The 17,308-nt window shown below is 40.8% G+C and overlaps 1 protein-coding gene across 7 annotated transcripts in view; it reads left to right on the plus strand.

Moving 5' to 3' along the window:
- The window catches only part of PDE8A (phosphodiesterase 8A), a 163,769-nt gene that overhangs the window by 75,296 nt on the left and 71,165 nt on the right, over window positions 1-17,308 (plus strand). For all 7 annotated transcript variants that reach the window (XM_055277382.2, XM_055277376.2, XM_055277373.2 and 4 more), the window contains exons 2-3: window positions 13,769-13,825; window positions 16,150-16,340. In XM_055277382.2, the coding sequence (XP_055133357.1) occupies window positions 13,799-13,825; window positions 16,150-16,340 (218 nt within the window). In that variant the 5' untranslated portion in view covers window positions 13,769-13,798. The remainder of the gene's footprint in view (window positions 1-13,768; window positions 13,826-16,149; window positions 16,341-17,308) is intronic.

A 17,308-nucleotide genomic window follows, 5' to 3' on the forward strand; every position in this document is an offset into this window, starting at 1 on the left:
AGTCCCAAATTTCTTGGAGGCTTTGTTCATTTCTTTTTATTCTTTTTTCTCTAAACTTCCCTTCTCTCTTCATTTCATTCATTTCATCTTCTAACAGCGATACCCTTTCTTCCAGTTGATCGCATCTGCTACTGAGGCTTCTGCATTCTTCACGTAGTTCTCGAAACTTGGCTTTCAGCTCCATCATCTCCTTTAAGCCCTTCTCTCCATTGGTTATTCTAGTTATCCATTCTTCTAATTTTTTTTCTAAGTTTTTAACTTCTTTGCTATTGTTTTCAATTTCCTCTCGTAGCTCAGAGTAGTTTGATCGTCTGAAGCCTTCTTCTCTCAACTCATCAAAGTCATCCTCCATCCAGCTTTGTTCCGTTGCTGGTGAGGAACTGTGTTCCTTTGGAGGAGGAGAGGTGCTCTGTTTTTTAGAGTTTCCAGTTTTTTTGGTCTGTTTTTTCCCCATCTTTGTGGTTTTGTCTACTTTTTGTCTTCGATGATGGTGATGTACAGATGGGTTTTTGGTGTGGATGTCCTTTCTGTTTGTTAATTTTCCTTCTACCAGACAAGACCCTCAGCTGCAGGTCTGTTGGAGTTTACTAGAGGTCCACTCCAGACCCTGTTTGGCTGGGTGTCAGCACCGGTGGCTGCAGAACAGCGGATTTTCGTGAGACCACAAATTCAGCTGTCTGATAGTTCCTCTGAAAGTTTTGTCTCAGAGGAGTACCTGGTTGAATGAGGTGTCAGTCTGTCCCTACTGGGGGGGTGCCTCCCAGTTAGGCTGTTCAGGGGTGAGGGACCCACTTTAGGAGGCAGTCTGTCCGTTCTCAGATCTCCAGCTGCGTGCTGGGAGAACCACTACTCTCTTCAAAGCTGTCAGTCAGACAGGGACATTTAAGGCTGTGGAGGTTCTCGCTGAGTTTTTGGTTGTCTGTGCCCTGCCCCCAGAGGTGGAGCCTACAGAGGCAGGCAGGCCTCCTTGAGCTGTGGTTGGCTCTACCCAGTTGGAGCTTCCTGGCTGCTTTGTTTACCTAAGCAAGCCTGGGCAATGGCGGGCGCCCCTCCCCCAGCCTCGTTGCCGCCTTGCAGCGTGATCTCAGAGTGCTGTGCTAGCAATCAGCAAGACTCTGTGGGCATAGGACCCTCCGAGCCAGGTGTGGGACACAATCTCCTAGTGTGCCGTTTTCCAGGCCCGTTGGAAAAGCGCAGTATTAGGACGGGACTGACCCGATATTCCAGGTGCCGTCTGTTTCCCCTTTCTTTGACTAGGAAAGGGAACTCCCTGACCCCTTGCGCTTCCCAAGTGAGGCAATGCCTCGCCCTGCTTCGGCTCGCGCACAGTGCGCTTCACCGACTGTCCTGAACCCACTGTTAGGCACTCCCTAGTGAGATGAAACCGGTACCTCAAGCAGAAATGCAGAAATCACCCGTCTTCTGTGTCGCTGGGGCTGGGAGCTGGAGACCGGAGCTGTTCCTATTCGGCCATCTTGGCTCCACCTTTTTTTTTTTTTTTTTTTTTTGAGACGGAGTTTTGCTCTGTCACCAGGCTGGTGCAGTGGCAAGATGTCGGCTCACTGCAACCTCTGCCTCCCAGCGTTTCCTGACTTTTTAATGGTTGCCATTCTAACTGATGTGAGACGGTATCTCATTGTGGTTTTGATTTGCATTTCTCTGATGGCCAGTGATGATGAGCATTTTTTCATGTGTCTGTTGGCTGCATAAATGTCTTCTTTTGAGAAGTGTCTGTTCATATCCTTTGCCCACTAGTTGATGGGATTGTTTGATTTTTTCTTGTAAATTTGTTTAAGTTCTTTGTAGATTGTGGATATTAGCCCTTTGTCAGATGGGTAGATTGTAAAAATTTTCTCCCATTCTCTAGGTTGCCTGTTCACTCTGATGATAGTTTCTTTTGCTGTGCAGAAGCTCTTTAGTTTAATTAGATCCATTTGTCAATTTTGGCTTTTGTTGCCATTGCTTTTGGTGTTTTAGTCATGAAGTGCTTGCCCATGCCTATGTCCTGGATGGTATTGCCTAGGTTTTCTTCCTGGGGTTTTTATGGCTTTAGGTCTCACATTTAAGTCTTTAATCCATCTTGAATTTTTGCATAAGGTGTAAGGAAGGGATCCAGTTTCAGCTGTCTACATATGGCTAGCCAGTTTTCCCAGCACCATTTATTAAATAGGGAATCCTTTCCCCATTTCTTGTTTTTGTCAGGTTTGTCAAAGATCAGATGGTTGTAGATGTATGGTATTATTTCTGAGGGCTCTGTTCTGTTCCATTGATCTATATCTCTGTTTTGGTACCAGTACCATGCTGTTTTGGTTACTGTAGGCTTGCAGTGTAGTTTGAAGTCAGGTAGTGTGATGCCTCCAACTTTGTTCTTTTGGCTTAGGATTGTCTTGGCAATGCGGGCTCTTTTATGGTTCCATATGAACTTTAAAGTAGTTTTTTCCAATTCTGTGAAGAAAGTCATTGGTAGCTTGATGGAGATGGCATTTAATCTGTAAGTTGCCTTGGGCAGTACGGCCATTTTCACAATATTGATTCTTCCTATCTGTGAGCATGGAATGTTCTTCCATTTGTTTGTGTCCTCTTTTATTTCGTTGAGCAGTGGTTTGTAGTTCTCCTTGAAGAGGTCCTTCACATCCCTTGTAAGTTGAATTCCTAGGTATTCTATTCTCTTGGAAGCAATTGCGAATGGGAGTTCACTCATGATTTGGCTCTCTGTTATTGGTGTATAGGAATGTTTGTGATTTTTGCACATTGATTTTGTATCCTGAGACTTTGCGGAAGTTGCTTATCAGCTTAAGGAGATTTTGGGCTGAGACGATGGGGTTTTCTAAATATACAATCATGTCATCTGCAAACAGGGACAATTTGACTTCCTCTTTTCCTAATTGAATACCCTTTATTTCTTTCTCTTGCCTGATTGCCCTGGCCAGAACTTCCAACACTATGTTGAATAGGAGTGGTGAGAGAGGGCATCCTTGTCTTGTGCCAGTTTTCAAAGGGAATGCTTCCAGTTTTTGCCCATTCAGTATGATATTGGCTGTGGGTTTGTCATAAATAGCTCTTATTATTTTGAGATACATCCCATCAATACCTAGTTTATTGAGAGTTTTTAGCATGAAGGGCTGGTTGAATTTTGTCAAAGGCCTTTTCTGCATCTGTTGAGATAATCATGTGGTTTTTGTCTTTGGTTCTGTTTATGTGCTGGATTACATTTATTGATTTGTGTATGTTGAACCAGCCTAGCATCCCAGGGATGAAGCCAACTTGATCATGGTAGATAATCTTTTTGATGTGCTGCTGGATTCAGCTTGCCAGTATTTTATTCAGGATTTTTGTGTCTATGTTCATCAGGGATATTGGTCTAAAATTCTCTTTTTTTTGTTGTGTCACTGCCAGGCTTTGGTATCAGGATGATGCTGGCCTCATAAAATGAGTTAGAGAGGATTCCCTCTTTTTCTGTTGATTGGAATAGTTTCAGAAGGAATGGTACCAGCTCCTCTTTGTACATCTGGTAGAATTCAGCTGTGAATCCGTCAGGTATGGGACTTTTTTTGGTTGTAGGCTATTAATTATTGCCTCAACTTCAGAGCCTGTTGTTGGTCTATTCAGGGATTCAACTTCTTCCTGGTTTAGCCTTTGGAGGGTGTATGTGTCCAGGAATTTATCCATTTCTTCTAGATTTTCTAGTTTATTTGTGTAGAGGTGTTTATAGTATTCTCTGATGGTAGTTTGTATTTCTGTGGGATCGGTAGTTATATTCCCTTCATCATTTTCTATTGTATCTATTTGATTCTTCTCTCTTATTAGTCTTGCTAGCGGTCTGTCAATTGTGTTGATCTTTTCAAACAACCAGCTCCTGGATTCATTGATTTTTTGAAGAGTTTTTTGTGTCTCTATCTCCTTCAGTTCTGCTCTGATCTTAGTTATTTCTTGCCTTCTGCTAGCTTTTGAATGTGTTTGCTCTTGCTTCTCTAGTTCTTTTATTTGTGATGTTAAGGTGTCAATTTTGGATCTTTTCCTACTTTCTCTTGTGGGCATTTAGTGCTATAAATTTCCCTCTACACACTGCTTTGAATGTGTCCCAGAGATTCTGGTATGTTGTGTCTTTGTTCTCATTGGTTTCAAAGAACCTCTTTATTTCTGCCTTCATTTCGTTATGTACCCAGTAGTCATTCAGGAGCAGGTTGTTCAGTTTCCATGTAGTTGGGCGGTTTTGAGTGAGTTTCTTAATCCTGAGTTCTAGTTTGATTGCACTGTGGTCTGAGAGACAGTTTGTTATAATTTCTGTTCTTTTACATTTGCTGAGGAGTGCTTTACTTCCAACTATGTGGTCAATTTTGGAATAAGTGTGATGCGGTGCTGAGAAGAATGTATATTTTGTTGGTTTGGGGTGGAGAGTTCTGTAGATGTGTATTCGGTCCGCTTGGTGCAGAGCTGAGTTCAGTTCCTGGATATCCTTGTTAACTTTCTCTCTTGTTGATCTGTCTAATGTTGACAGTGGGATGTTAAAGTCTCCCAGTATTATTGTGTGGGAGTCTAAATCTCTTTGTAGGTCTCTAAGGACTTGCTTCATGAATCTGGGTGCTCCTGTATTGGGTGCATATGTATATTTAGGATAGTTAGCTCTTCTTGTTGAATTGATCCCTTTACCATTCTGTAATGGCCTTCTTTGTCTCTTTTGATCTTTGTTGGTTTAAAGTCTGTTTTATCAGAGACTAGGATGCAACCCCTGCTATTTTTTGTTTTCCATTTGCTTAGTAGATCTTCCTCTATCCCTTTATTTTGAGCCTGTGTGTGTCTCTGCATGTGAGATGGGTCTCCTGAATACAGCACACTGATGGGTCTTGACTCTATCAAATTCGCCAGTCTTTGTCTTTTAGTTGGAGTATTTAGCCCATTTACATTTAAAGTTAATATTGTTATGTGTGAATTTGATCCCGTCACTATGATGTTAGCTGGTTATTTTGCTCATTAGTTGATGCAGTTTCTTCCTAGCCTTGATGGTCTTTCCAATTTGGCATGTTTTTGCAGTGGCTGGTACTGGTTGTTCCCTTCCATGTTTAGTGCTTTCTTCAGGAGCTCTTGTAAGGCAGGCCTGGTGGTGACAAAATCTCTCAGTATTTGCTTGTCTGTAAAGGATTTTATTTCTCCTTCACTTATGAAGCTTAGTTTGGCTGGATATGAAATTCTGGGTTGAAAATTCTTTTCTTTAAGAATGTTGAATATTGGCCCCCACTCTCTTCTGGCTTGTAGAGTTTCTGCCGAGAGATCAGCTGTTGGTCTGATGGGCTTCCCTTTGTGGGTAACCCGACCTTTCTCTCTGGCTGCCCTTAACATTTTTTCCTTCATTTCAACTTTGGTGAATCTGACAATTATGTGTCTTGGAGTTGCCCTTCTCAAGGAGTATCTTTGTGGCGTTCTCTGTATTTCCTGAATTTGAATGTTGGCCTGCCTTGCTAGGTTGGGGAAGTTCTCCTGGGTAATATCCTGAAGAATGCTTTCCAACTTGGTTCCATTTTCCCCGTCACTTTCAGGTACACCAATCAGACATAGATTTGGTCTTTTCACATAGTCCCACATTTCTTGGAGGCTTTGTTCGTTTCTTTTTACCCTCTTTTCTCTAAACTTCTCTTCTCGCTTCGTTGCATTCATTTGATCTTCAATCACTGATATCCCTTCTTCCACTTGATCACATTGGGTACTGAAGCTTGTGCATGCATCACGTAGTTCTCATGCCATGGTTTTCAGCTCCATCAGGTCATTTAAGGTCTTCTCTATGCTGTTTATTCTAGTTAGCCATTCGTCTAATATTTTTTCAAGGTTTTTAGCTTCTTTGCAATGGGTTCAAACATCCTCCTTTAGCTCGGAGAAGTTTGTTGTTACCGATCGTCTGAAGCCTTCTTCTCTCAGCTTATCAAAGTCATTCTCTCTCCAGCTTTGTTCCATTGCTGGCGAGGAGCTGCGTTCCTTTGGAGGAGAAGAGACACTCTGATTTTTAGAATTTTCAGCTTTTCTGCTCTGGTTTCTCCCCATCTTTGAGGTTTTATCTACCTTTGGTCTTTGATGCTGGTGACCTACAGATGGGGTTTTGGTGTGGATGTCCTTTCTGTTTGTTAGTTTTCCTTCTAACAGTCAGGACCCTCAACTGCAGGCCTGTTGGAGTTTGCTAGAGGTCCACTCCAGAGCCTGTTTGCCTGCGTATCACCAGCAGAGGCTGCAGAACCATAAATATTGCAGAACGGCAAATGTTGCTGCCTGATCGTTCCCTGGAAGCTTCATCTCAGAGGGGCACCCAGCTGTATGAGGTGTCAGTTGGCCCCTACTGGAAGGTGTCTCCCAGTTAGGTTACTTGGGGGTCAGGGACCCACTTGAGGAGGCAGACTCCATTCTCAGATCTCAAACTCCGTGCTGGGAGGACCACTACTCTCTTCAAAGCTGTCAGACAGGGACGTTTAAGTCTGCGGAAGTTTCTGCTGCCTTTTGTTCAGCTATGCCCTACCCCCAGAGGTGGAGTCTACAGAAGCAGGCAGGCCTCCTTGAGCTGTGGTGGGCTCCACCCAGTTCGAGCTTCCTGGACGCTTTGTTTACCTACTTAAGCCTCAGCAATGGCAGATGTCCCTCCCCCAGCCTTGCTGCTGCCTGCAGTTTGATTTCAGACTGCTGTGCTGGCAGTGAGCAAGGCTCCGTGGACGTGGGACCCTCTGAGCCAGGCGTGGGATATAATCTCCTGGTGTGTGGATTGCTAAGACTGTTGGAAAAGTGCAGTATTAGGGTGGGAGTGTCCCAGTTTTCCAGGTACCATCTGTCACAGCTTCTCTTGGCTAGGAAAGGGAATTCCCTGACCCCTTGCGTTTCCCGGGTGAGGTGATGCCCCTCCCTGCTTTGGCTCATGCTCCATGGGCTGCACTTACTGTCCGACAAGCCCCAGTGAGATGAACCCGGTACCTCAGTTAGAAATGCAGAAATCACCCATCTTCTGTGTCTCTCAAGCTGGGAGCTGTAGACTGGAGCTGTTCCTATTCGGCCATCTTGGAACCTCCTGTGCTCGTACGTGGCTTTTTAAATGTTGAGATAGTTCCCTTCTATTTCTAGTTTGTTGAGTGTTTGTATCATGAAACGATACTGAATTTTGTTAAATGCCTTTTCTGCATTATTTGAGGTATAATGAATGAGGCTTTTGTCCTTCATTCTGTACAATAATGTATTACACTGATCAATTTCCATATGTCGATACATCCTTGCATTTCAGGAATACATCCCACTTAGTCATGGTGTATAATCCTTTTATTATGCTGCTGAATTCAGTTTTCTAGTATTTTGTTGAGGATTTTTGCATCAATGTTTATAAGGGATATTGGCCTGTAATTTTCTTTCAGTGTCTTCTGTTGTTGTCGTTTGTTTTGTTTTTGAGATAGAGTCTCACTCTGTTACCTAGGCTGGAATGCAGTGGCATGATTGTTTTGTTTTAAGGGATAGGGTCTTGCCCTGTTGCCCAAGTTGATGTAGTGGCACAGTCTTGTCTCACTGCAGCCTCGACTTCCTAGGCTCAAATGATCCTCTTCCCTTAGCCTCCTGAGTAGATAGGATTATAGGTGCATACCACCATGACCAGCTTTTTCTTCTTCTCTTTTTTTTGTAGCGTTAGGGTCTCGTTATGTTGCCTAGGCTTGTCTTGACTCCTGGCCTCAAACAGTCCTTCCACCTTAGTCTCTCAAAGGGCTGGGATTACAGGTGTGAGCCACTACATCTGGCCCTAACTTTGGTATCAAGGTAATACTGGCCTCATAGAATGAGTTAGGAAGTGTTTCTTTTTCTTCAGTTTTTTGGAAAAGTTTGAGAAGGATTGTATTAGTTCTTTAAATGCTTGGTAGAATTCACCTGTGAAGCCATTGGGTCCAGGGGTTTTCTTTGTTGGGGGATTTTTGATTACTGATTCAGTCTCCTTACCAGTAATAGATGTATTCAGATTTTCTGTTTCTTTATGGTTTGGTCTTGGTACTTTTTGCATTTCTAGGAATTTGTCCATTTTATCCAGATTATCCAATTTGTTGGTGTATAATTGTTCATAGTACTCTCTTAGAATCCTTTTTATTGCTGTAGAATTGGTAGCAATGTCCCTACTTTCCTTTCTAATTTTGGTAATTTGAGTCATTTTTATTTTTTTCTCCATCTTGCTAAAGGTTTGTCAATTTTGTTGATTGTTTCAAAGAACCAGCTTTTGGTTTCCTTGATTTTTCTATATTATCTATTGTCTATTTTATTAATCTCTGCTCTAATCTTAATTTCCATCTGCTAGCTTTGGGTTTAGTTTGCTCTTTTTCTAGTTCCCTAAATTATAAAGTTAGGTTGTTGATTTGAGATCTTGTTTTCTAGTGTATTTATAGCTATTAATGTTCCCCTTAGCACTGTTTTTGCTGCTACATCCCATAAGTTTTGGTATGTTGCGTTTTTGTTTTCATTCATCTCCAAGTATTTTCTAATTTATCTTGTGTATTCTTCTTTGATCTGTTAGTTAAGATTGTGTTGTTTAATTTCCACGATTTTGTGAATTTTCCAGTTTTACTTTTGTTATTGATTTCTCACTTTATCCTTAAGATACTTTGTGTTACATCTATCTTTTAAAATCTATTGAGTTTTGATTTGTGGCCTAACATGTAGTCTGTCCTTGAGAATGTCCCATGTGCACTTGAGGAAAATGTATATGTTGTTGTTGGGTAGCACATTCTGTATATGTCTATTAGATCTTGTTAGTTTATTTTGTTGCTTAAGTCTAGCCATTATTGAGAGGGGGGTGTTGAAGTCTTCAACTATAATTTTAGAACTGTCTCTTCCTTCAATTCTGTCAGTTTTTACTTTATATATTTTAGTGATCTGTCATTGGGTAGATAATTGCTTATAATTGTTATATCTTGTTACTCTGTTGAATCTTTAACATATAGTGTCCTCCTTTGTCTCTTATAGCCTTTTTTGGTTTAAAGTCTGTTTTGTCTGATGTTAGTATAGCTTCCCCTGCTGTTTTTTGATTACTATTAGAATATCTTTTTCCATCCTTTGACTTTCTATTTTTGTCTTTGGATCTAAAGTGAATGTCTTACAGACCACATATAGATGGGTTCATTCTGCCAATCTCTGTCTTTTGATTGGAGAGTTTAATCCATTTGTATTTAAAGTAATTACTGAGCCTGCACAACAAAGCAAGGCCGTGTCTCTACAAAACATTTAAAAATTAACCAGATGAGGTGGCATATACCTGTAGTCTCAGCTACTCGGGAGGCTGAATGGGAAGATCTCTTGAGCCCAGGAGTTCAAGGCTACAGTGAGCTATGATCATGCCATTGCACTCCAGCCTGGGTGATACAGCAGGACCCTGTCCCTAAAAGTAAATAAATAATTACTGATAAAGGTGGACTTAACTTCTGTCATTTTGCTATTTGTTTTTCTATATGTCACATAGCTTGTTTTGTCTTCCATTTCTTTAATTACTGTCTTCTTTCATGTTTAGTTGATTTTTTGTAGTGCAATATTTAAATTCCTTTCTCATTTCCCTTTGTGTATATTCTGTAGCTACTTTCTTTATGGTTAGCATGGGGATTATAGTTAACATCTTAATGTTATATAAATATTTAATTTGAATTATGCCAGCTTAACTTCAATAACATACAGAAATTCTACTCCTATACTGCTTTTTTCCCACCCTTTTCAGTTATTGATGTCACAAAATTAAAGCTTTATGTAGTTGGTCCTCCATATTGGTGGGTTCCATGTCCATGGATTCAGCCAACTGAAGATTGAAAATATTTAGGAAAAAATAAAAAATAAAAATAAAAAATGTAAAATAATACAGCATTAAGAACTATTTACATAGCATTACGTTGTATTAGGTATTATAAGTAAGTAGAGACAATTTAAAGCATAGAGGAGAGTGGGAATATGTTATATAAGGTACTTGAGCATCCATTGATTTTCATATATATGGGTGTTCCTGGAACCAATTCCCCACAGATAACAAGGGACAGTTGTACATTGTGTGCCCAAAAGCATACACTAATACTTTCAAATGTCTCTTACTTAGGAAATAAAATGCAAAATGTAGAGTTACCCCCCAAAGTTACAATAATACTTCCTTTTAGACCAATGATTTTTTTTTCCACCAAACTGTATTCGTCTCTTAAATCATGTAGGAAACCAAAAAAAGGAGTTATAAGCCATTTATACAATAGCAATAGCTTTTATAATTATCCATGGTTTCACTTTTATTGAGATCTTTATTTCTTCAGACAGCTTTGAGTTACTGTCTAGTGTCCTTTTATTTCACCCTGCAGGACTCCCTTGAACACTTCTTGCAGGGCATATCTAGTGGTAATGAACTCCCTTAATTTTTTTGGTTTGTTTGTTTTACTTTGTTTTTGTTTCTGTTTTTCATTCTGGAGATGTCTTAATTCCTCCCTCACTTTTGAATGAAGTTTTGCCAAATATAGGATCTTTGATTGACAATTGGCTGACCTCCAAAGTTTCTGATGAGAAATCTATTGATAATCTCATTGAGGATTTCTTGTATGTGACCAGTTGCTTCTTTCTTGCTGCTTTCTTTTTTATTTTTCTTCTTTTTTATTTATTTTTTTTTTGAGATGGCGTCTCTCTCTGTTGCCCAGGCTGGAGTGCAATGGTGCGATCTCAGCTCACTGCAACCTCCACCTCCCAGGTTCAAGCGATTCTCCGCCTCAGCCTCGAGAGTAGGTGCGAGTACAGGCACCCGCCACCACACCCAGCTAATTGTTTTTTTGTATTTTTAGTAGAGACAGGGTTTCGCCATGTTGGCCAGGCTGGTTTCAAATTTCTGGCCTCAGGTTATCTGTCTGTCTCAGCCTCCCAAAGTGCTGGGATTACAGGCGTGAGCCACCACACCCAGTTGTTGCTGCTTTCAAGATTCTCTTTTTGTCTTTCAGCAGCTTCATTATAATGTGTCTTGGTATGGGTCTCTTTGAGTTCATCTTACTTATTGTTTGTTGAGCTTCTTGGATATTTATATTTATGTCTTACATCAAGTTTGGGATATTTTCTTCATACATTTTCTCTTTCCCTTTCTCTTCAGCGTCTGGGACTCCCATGATGCATATATTAGCTTGTTTCATGGTGTCCTTCAGGTGCTGTAAGCTCTGTTCACTATTTTTTTTTAAAGCTTTTTTCTGTTTCACAGACTCGATAATTTCAATTGTCCCCTCTCTAAGTGTGCTCATTCTTTCTTTTACCTGCCCAAATTTGCCTTTGAATCTCTTTAGTGAATTTTTCATTCCAGTTATTGTACTTTTCAGCTCCAGACATTATTTTTGGTTTCTTTTTAGTTTTTTTCATCTCTCTACTTATATTTTCATGTTGTTCGTACGTCATTTTCTTGACTTTCTCCACATCTTTATTTAGTTCTTTTAGCATCTTGAAGTTGTTTTAAAGTCTTTGTCTAGTAGATCTGCCATTAGGTATCTTTCAGGGATGGTTGCTGTTGATTTAGTTTCTTTCATTTGAATTGGCTGTACTTTCCTGTTTCTTTGTATGCTTTGTGAATTTGTGTTGAAAACTGGACATTTGGATTTAATAATGTGGTAACTCTGGAAATCATATTCTCCGTCTTCCCCAGGATTTGCTGTTATTATTTTGTTTTGTTTTGTTTTTAATTGTGGTAGGCCATCTCTGTGCCAAGGATCAGTCTAATGTGTAAACTTAAGGTCTTCTCAGGCATTCTCTAAGCCTTTCCCTAGGCTTGCATAATCACTTTCTGATTTTCCCTGTATATGCCATTGCTTTTGAATGCCTTAGTCCCCAATGTCTGACTCTCAAAGGGGATAAAAGAGAAAAATGAAAGGAGAGGAAGGGCACTAGCCCTTTAAATCTCCTAGAATTCTCTTCAGCTGGAGGGGGAATGGCTTGCAACAATGGGAGAAAGTGCAACAATGCACCCCTTCTTTGTCTGCGCCTCTGTAATCAGTGATCAGAGCACAGATCCCTGATATTTGGAGGACATGGTTGTTTTTGCCTTCCCTGGGTCCTGCAAGTTGTGTGCAGGTTGCTTTAGGAACACATGCACAGCTGCCCACCATGGGCCTGGGTACCTGCTATGTGCTAAGAGCTAAAATTAACTGCGGTTTACCATCCAAGCCTTCCCCTGGAAGTTGCAAGTCTTCAATTGTTCCTAAAATACTTATATCAGACATATTCTGCCAGTGCAATATTGTCTAGGTGGGGAAACAGATTCCTGGTGCTTCTTACTCTGCTGTCTTCTCTAAATCCATCTTTTAAGACTCTCCCGTGGACCTCTTGGACCATCTTCCCTCATAGAAATTCTGGCTTTGGCATCCAGTTACACCAGTTTGAGACTGGCCCATAGTTACACAACTCAAGAGGATAGGTGATACCATGCACTGTCTGTTCTCCTGACTCTTTCACCTTACTGAAGAATCTTCCTCCTCAGTCTTTGGTCTAGAATATTAGGGACCCTCATTCTTTTTATGCCTTCTGAGAGATAAAATTATTACAAAGCAATTCAGAAACTGAGCTAATGGCCCATAATTACTAGACATCAGCTTCTCATGCTTAAAAATATATGTGGATTTTTCTCCCATCACTAAGCAAACTTCATAATGTGTTAACTAGAATAGGTCACTGCTTGAGGGGAGAGATTGGAGGGGGGGCAGTCAGTTGGGAAACATTTTGTAGGAAGTCTTATGGATCTAGTTCTTCTGTTGCTGTGATGAATCATACCATCACATAGAGACCTAGATTGGGATCTCATCAACACCTACAGAGTCTCTGGGCATGTTACAAAATGTGTCTCTTCCCCTGGGTAGCAGCCCAGTGCCAGAATTCATCACCTGGAGCTGGATTTCAGTCCCACCTTCTCCCTTCCTTGGGCCCATTTGTGTTGTATACAGGCTATTCAAATCTTCTAGTGGTCCTGAGTTTACAGCACAGTGTATGGAGCTAAACAAACCTGGGTGGAATCCCAGCACAGCCACTTGCTGTGTGACCTTAGTGCAGGATACTTAGAACTTCAGTTTTCCAGCTATAAACTCTCACCACATTACTGTCGGATTCAGTGAAATAACACATGTTCAGCCCTTAGCACAGTAACCAGAACACACTGAGTCTTCCATTGGTGCTGTGATTGTTATTACTCATTGGGGTTGGGTTATGATATTACATTTATCTTTGATTTAGCATTACATTCTCAAATGGGTAAGTACGTATCAGTAAGTGCTATTATGCTCCTCTGTAAAATGGAAAGTGTCAACCATTTTTCAATGACATTCCACGGTTCTGACTGCTGGATTGCATTACTCATGTGCCATTTAGGTGTAAGATTTCATCGTCCATCAGGAAAAAAATGGAAATAGGCACAGAGGGAATCCGCATTTATTTAGTATCTATTATTGGGGGGCTCTCTATATTGTCATCTCATTTGGCCTTTGTAACAAATGAGAAATTGAGGCTGAGGAAGATTAATTCACTTAAAGTCACATGTAGCTAGTAAAAGGCAAAGCCAGAATCACGTTCATTTTATTCATTTTATTTCTCCTTTCCTGCTCCCCACTTTTCCTGGGGGCTATAAGGAGATCCTTAGGATTCCTCATAATCATTTCATTTATCTACTATTTACTTTATTTGCCTCTAGAATAGAAATTTCGCTTTCATTTCTGGCACTGATTAGAGAGAGAAAAAGTTAAGCTTCACTTTCTCCGTTGTCTTTTTCATTTTTAAGCAGATCTCTTTCTTACAGGTAGCAGTAGCTGATGTGCAGTTTGGCCCCATGAGATTTCATCAAAATCAACTTCAGGTAATAACAAACGATGCTGTATTTTTCACATGCTGATTTTCTTTAAAAAGGGTGGAGGTGGAGCTAAATTTACACATTTAAAATAGTCTTTCATTTAGATAATAGTGTTTGGATCAGTGTTAAATTCCCTGAACTCTGTAACAGTATTATAGTTATATAAGAGAATATCCTGTTCTTAGAAATACACATTATGGTGTTTAGAGATGAAGAAGTGTTTGTAGCCTACTTTCATTGGTTCAGCAATAGGCCAGGCACGGTGGCTCACACCTATAATCCCAGCACTTTGGGAGGCTGAGGCAGTAGGATCTCTTGAGCTTGAGGAGTCCTTAAGGAGTTTGAAACCAGCCTGGGCAACATAGGGAGACCCAGTTTCTGCAACAACAAATTAGATGGGCATGGGGGTGTGTGTGCCTGTGGTCCCAGCTACTTGGAAGGCTGAGGTGGGAGGATCACCTGAGCCCGGGAGGTCAAGGCTGCAGTGAGTCATGATCACACCATTGCACTCCAGCCTGGGCAACAGAGTGAGACCCTGTCTCAAACAAACAAAAGAAAAAAAATTGGTTCAGCAATAAACAAAAAATGTGTATAATTGTATGTATGTACATGTATGTGTTTAGAGAGAGAGAGAGAAAGCAAAGCAAAGGTGGCAAAATGTTAATTGATGAATGTAGAGAAAGGGCATCTTTAGTGTTCATTTTCATGCACGTTTCTGTAGATTTGAAATTTTCCAATATAAAAAGTAAAAAGGTTGTCTTTTCAATGTCGCTGAATCAGCTCTATCAGAGAGAAGATATCTGTAATTTATCTAATTCAAAATATGAGACAGAAATCAGCCAATTGAAATTTAGCCAAGTTATCCAGGCTTCCCGCACATAAACACGTTTCATTCACTATTACATTTAAAAATATGTGAAAAGTGCTGACAGAAATGTGTGCTCTTAGTTCTTTCTTTGCATGTATGGTCTTTGTGTAGTTGAGTAAACTCGGAAGAAGTAAGCCTTAGGAGGGTTTCTGATAGCTTTGCAGTCTGTTTCACAGGCTGCCCATCTCCTTCTTACCACTGTTGCTCCATTGTCAGTCTGCTTCTGAAGAGATGGAGCACTGGTGCTCTTGAACCAGGTTGGGAGTGGGAATAGCAGGGAGAAAGAGGGAAGGGAGGCTGGCTGGATACGGAAGAAGCTATGGATACAGGCCTCACTTGCTCCAGGCCAGGACTGACGTGATCGGGGCAGCCAGCCCCTGTCTTGGACAGCCAGCCACTGTCCTGGTCAGAGGCACAGATGCTACCTCTTGCACCTGGTGACTGTGTCACTTAACTGATAGGCTTTGAAGTATCACATTTTGGTCTACTTTAAATCTTTCTTCTTTTAATCAAAGCAATTTTTTTTTTAACTTGGAGGAATTGCATAAAATCTTGAGTCAAAACATTTCAATACATTATAGGATTAAGTATTCCAATAATTTCACCAAGATATTAGCATTCACCATCTGAGAACTTACCCAGTTAACTTCCTTTTAGCTAAAATAAATATTAATGTGTTTTAATTCATTTAGTTTCTAGATAAAATGCTTAACTAAATCTTTGTTGAATTCTGCTGGTGGGTTTCTTAGCAAAAATATAGGCATATGGCCAGGGGCAGTGGCTCACACCTGTAATCCCAGCACTTTGGGAGGCCACAGCAGGTGGATCACTTGAGCCCAGGAGTTCTAGACTAGCCTGGGCAACATGGAGGGACCCCATCTCTACTGAAAATACAAAAATTAGCCGGGCACGGTGGCGCACACCTGTAATCTCCCAGCCACTGGGGGTTCTGAGGTACAAGAACACTGGAACCCTGGAGGTGGAGGTTGCAGTGAGCTGACATCACACCACTGCACTCCAGCCCGTGCAACAGAGGAAGACCCTGTCGCCCACCCACCATCCCCCCAAAACACACACACACACACACACATAGAAATGACAATTCTGACCAGGCGTGGTGGCTCATGCCTGTAATCCCAGCACTTTGGGAGGCCAAGGTGGGAGGATCACTTGAAGCCAGGAGTTCGAAACCAGCCTGGCCAACATGGCAAAACCCCGTCTCTACTAAAAATACAAAAATTAGCTGGGCATGGTGGCGCGTGCCTGTGGCCCAACTACTCGGAAGGGCTGAGGTGGGAGAATCACTTGAATCTGAGAGGCAGAGGTTGCAGTGAGCCCAGATCGTGCCATTACACTCCAGCCTAAGCAACAGAGCAAGATTCTGTCTCAAGAAGAAAAAAGTGTAAGAAATGACAATTCTAACATCCTTTTTTAAAAAAGTGTTTGTGCTCTTTTGATTCAGGTACTTTTAGTGTTTACCAAAGAAGATAACCAATGTAATGGATTCTGCAGGGCATGTGAAAAAGCAGGGTTTAAGTGTACAGTTACCAAGGAGGCTCAGGCTGTCCTTGCCTGTTTCCTGGATAAACATCATGACATTATCATCATAGACCACAGAAATCCTCGACAGCTGGATGCAGAGGCACTGTGCAGGTAAGCCCAAGACTCGGGCCTAAATAGTCCCATTGGCCTTTGCGACAATACATGCAGCCTAGAAATAGATTAAATTAGACTCACTCTCTCTTTTAAGTTGCTTTCCATGCATGTAAAATAAACAAAATATTAGAACCTCACTATTCATAGGACTGATGTATATCTCTTTTGTTTTGTCTTGCTTCACTTTACTTGAAACAGTAAGAAAATATGAATAATAGGAATTATTAAGGGCCAAAGTGAAACCCAAAATGTAATTAACCACAAGTATCACTTGTATATTAGTGCAGTAAGAATTATAATTTTTCAGATTGTTTTCAAAGTTAAACATTTTGAAAATTGTCTTTTAATGTTTGATGAATGGGCTTTATTTATAATACTTGCACATTGTCAATATTATGAGAGAATTCTGTGTAGTGACCTAAATCTAAAAAATGCCTTTTAAAGAAAGTTATTTGCTGCTGATGGAAGCAAGGTAAATATAAAATTTTATGACATATTAACTTTAAGGACATTTAAAATCTTGACTTTTAAAAGAGAGAAAAGATATAAGCTAAGTAGATTAAAAACCCGTGGGTTAAAAATTGAGGTGACAAGCAAATGATAACATATTAAAAGATTATTTGTGGGTTATGTGGTGATGTCAACATGGGTTTGTTTCCTTGGTGGTAGAACTCCACACTCCTGGTAGTCAGACTAGATAGCGTTTACCCTTCCATGACTTGCCTCCAGTAGTTTCTCCTGTGGCCTTGATCTAGTGCCTGAAATGTGCCTATGTTCCTCATCTGTTTCAATCTAGTTGACTTCACAATAAGCCATTATCATTGTAGCCCAGATTTCTTTTTTTTTTTTCTCGAGACAGAGTCTCACTCTGTCACCCAGGCTGGAGTGCAATGGCTCAATCTCAGCTCACTGCAACCTCCGCCTCCAGGGTTCAAGGGATTCTCCTGTCTCAGCCTCCCAAGTAG

This window comes from Symphalangus syndactylus, chromosome 5, assembly GCF_028878055.3.
Source record: "Symphalangus syndactylus isolate Jambi chromosome 5, NHGRI_mSymSyn1-v2.1_pri, whole genome shotgun sequence".
Classification (NCBI taxonomy): Eukaryota; Metazoa; Chordata; class Mammalia; order Primates; family Hylobatidae; genus Symphalangus; species Symphalangus syndactylus.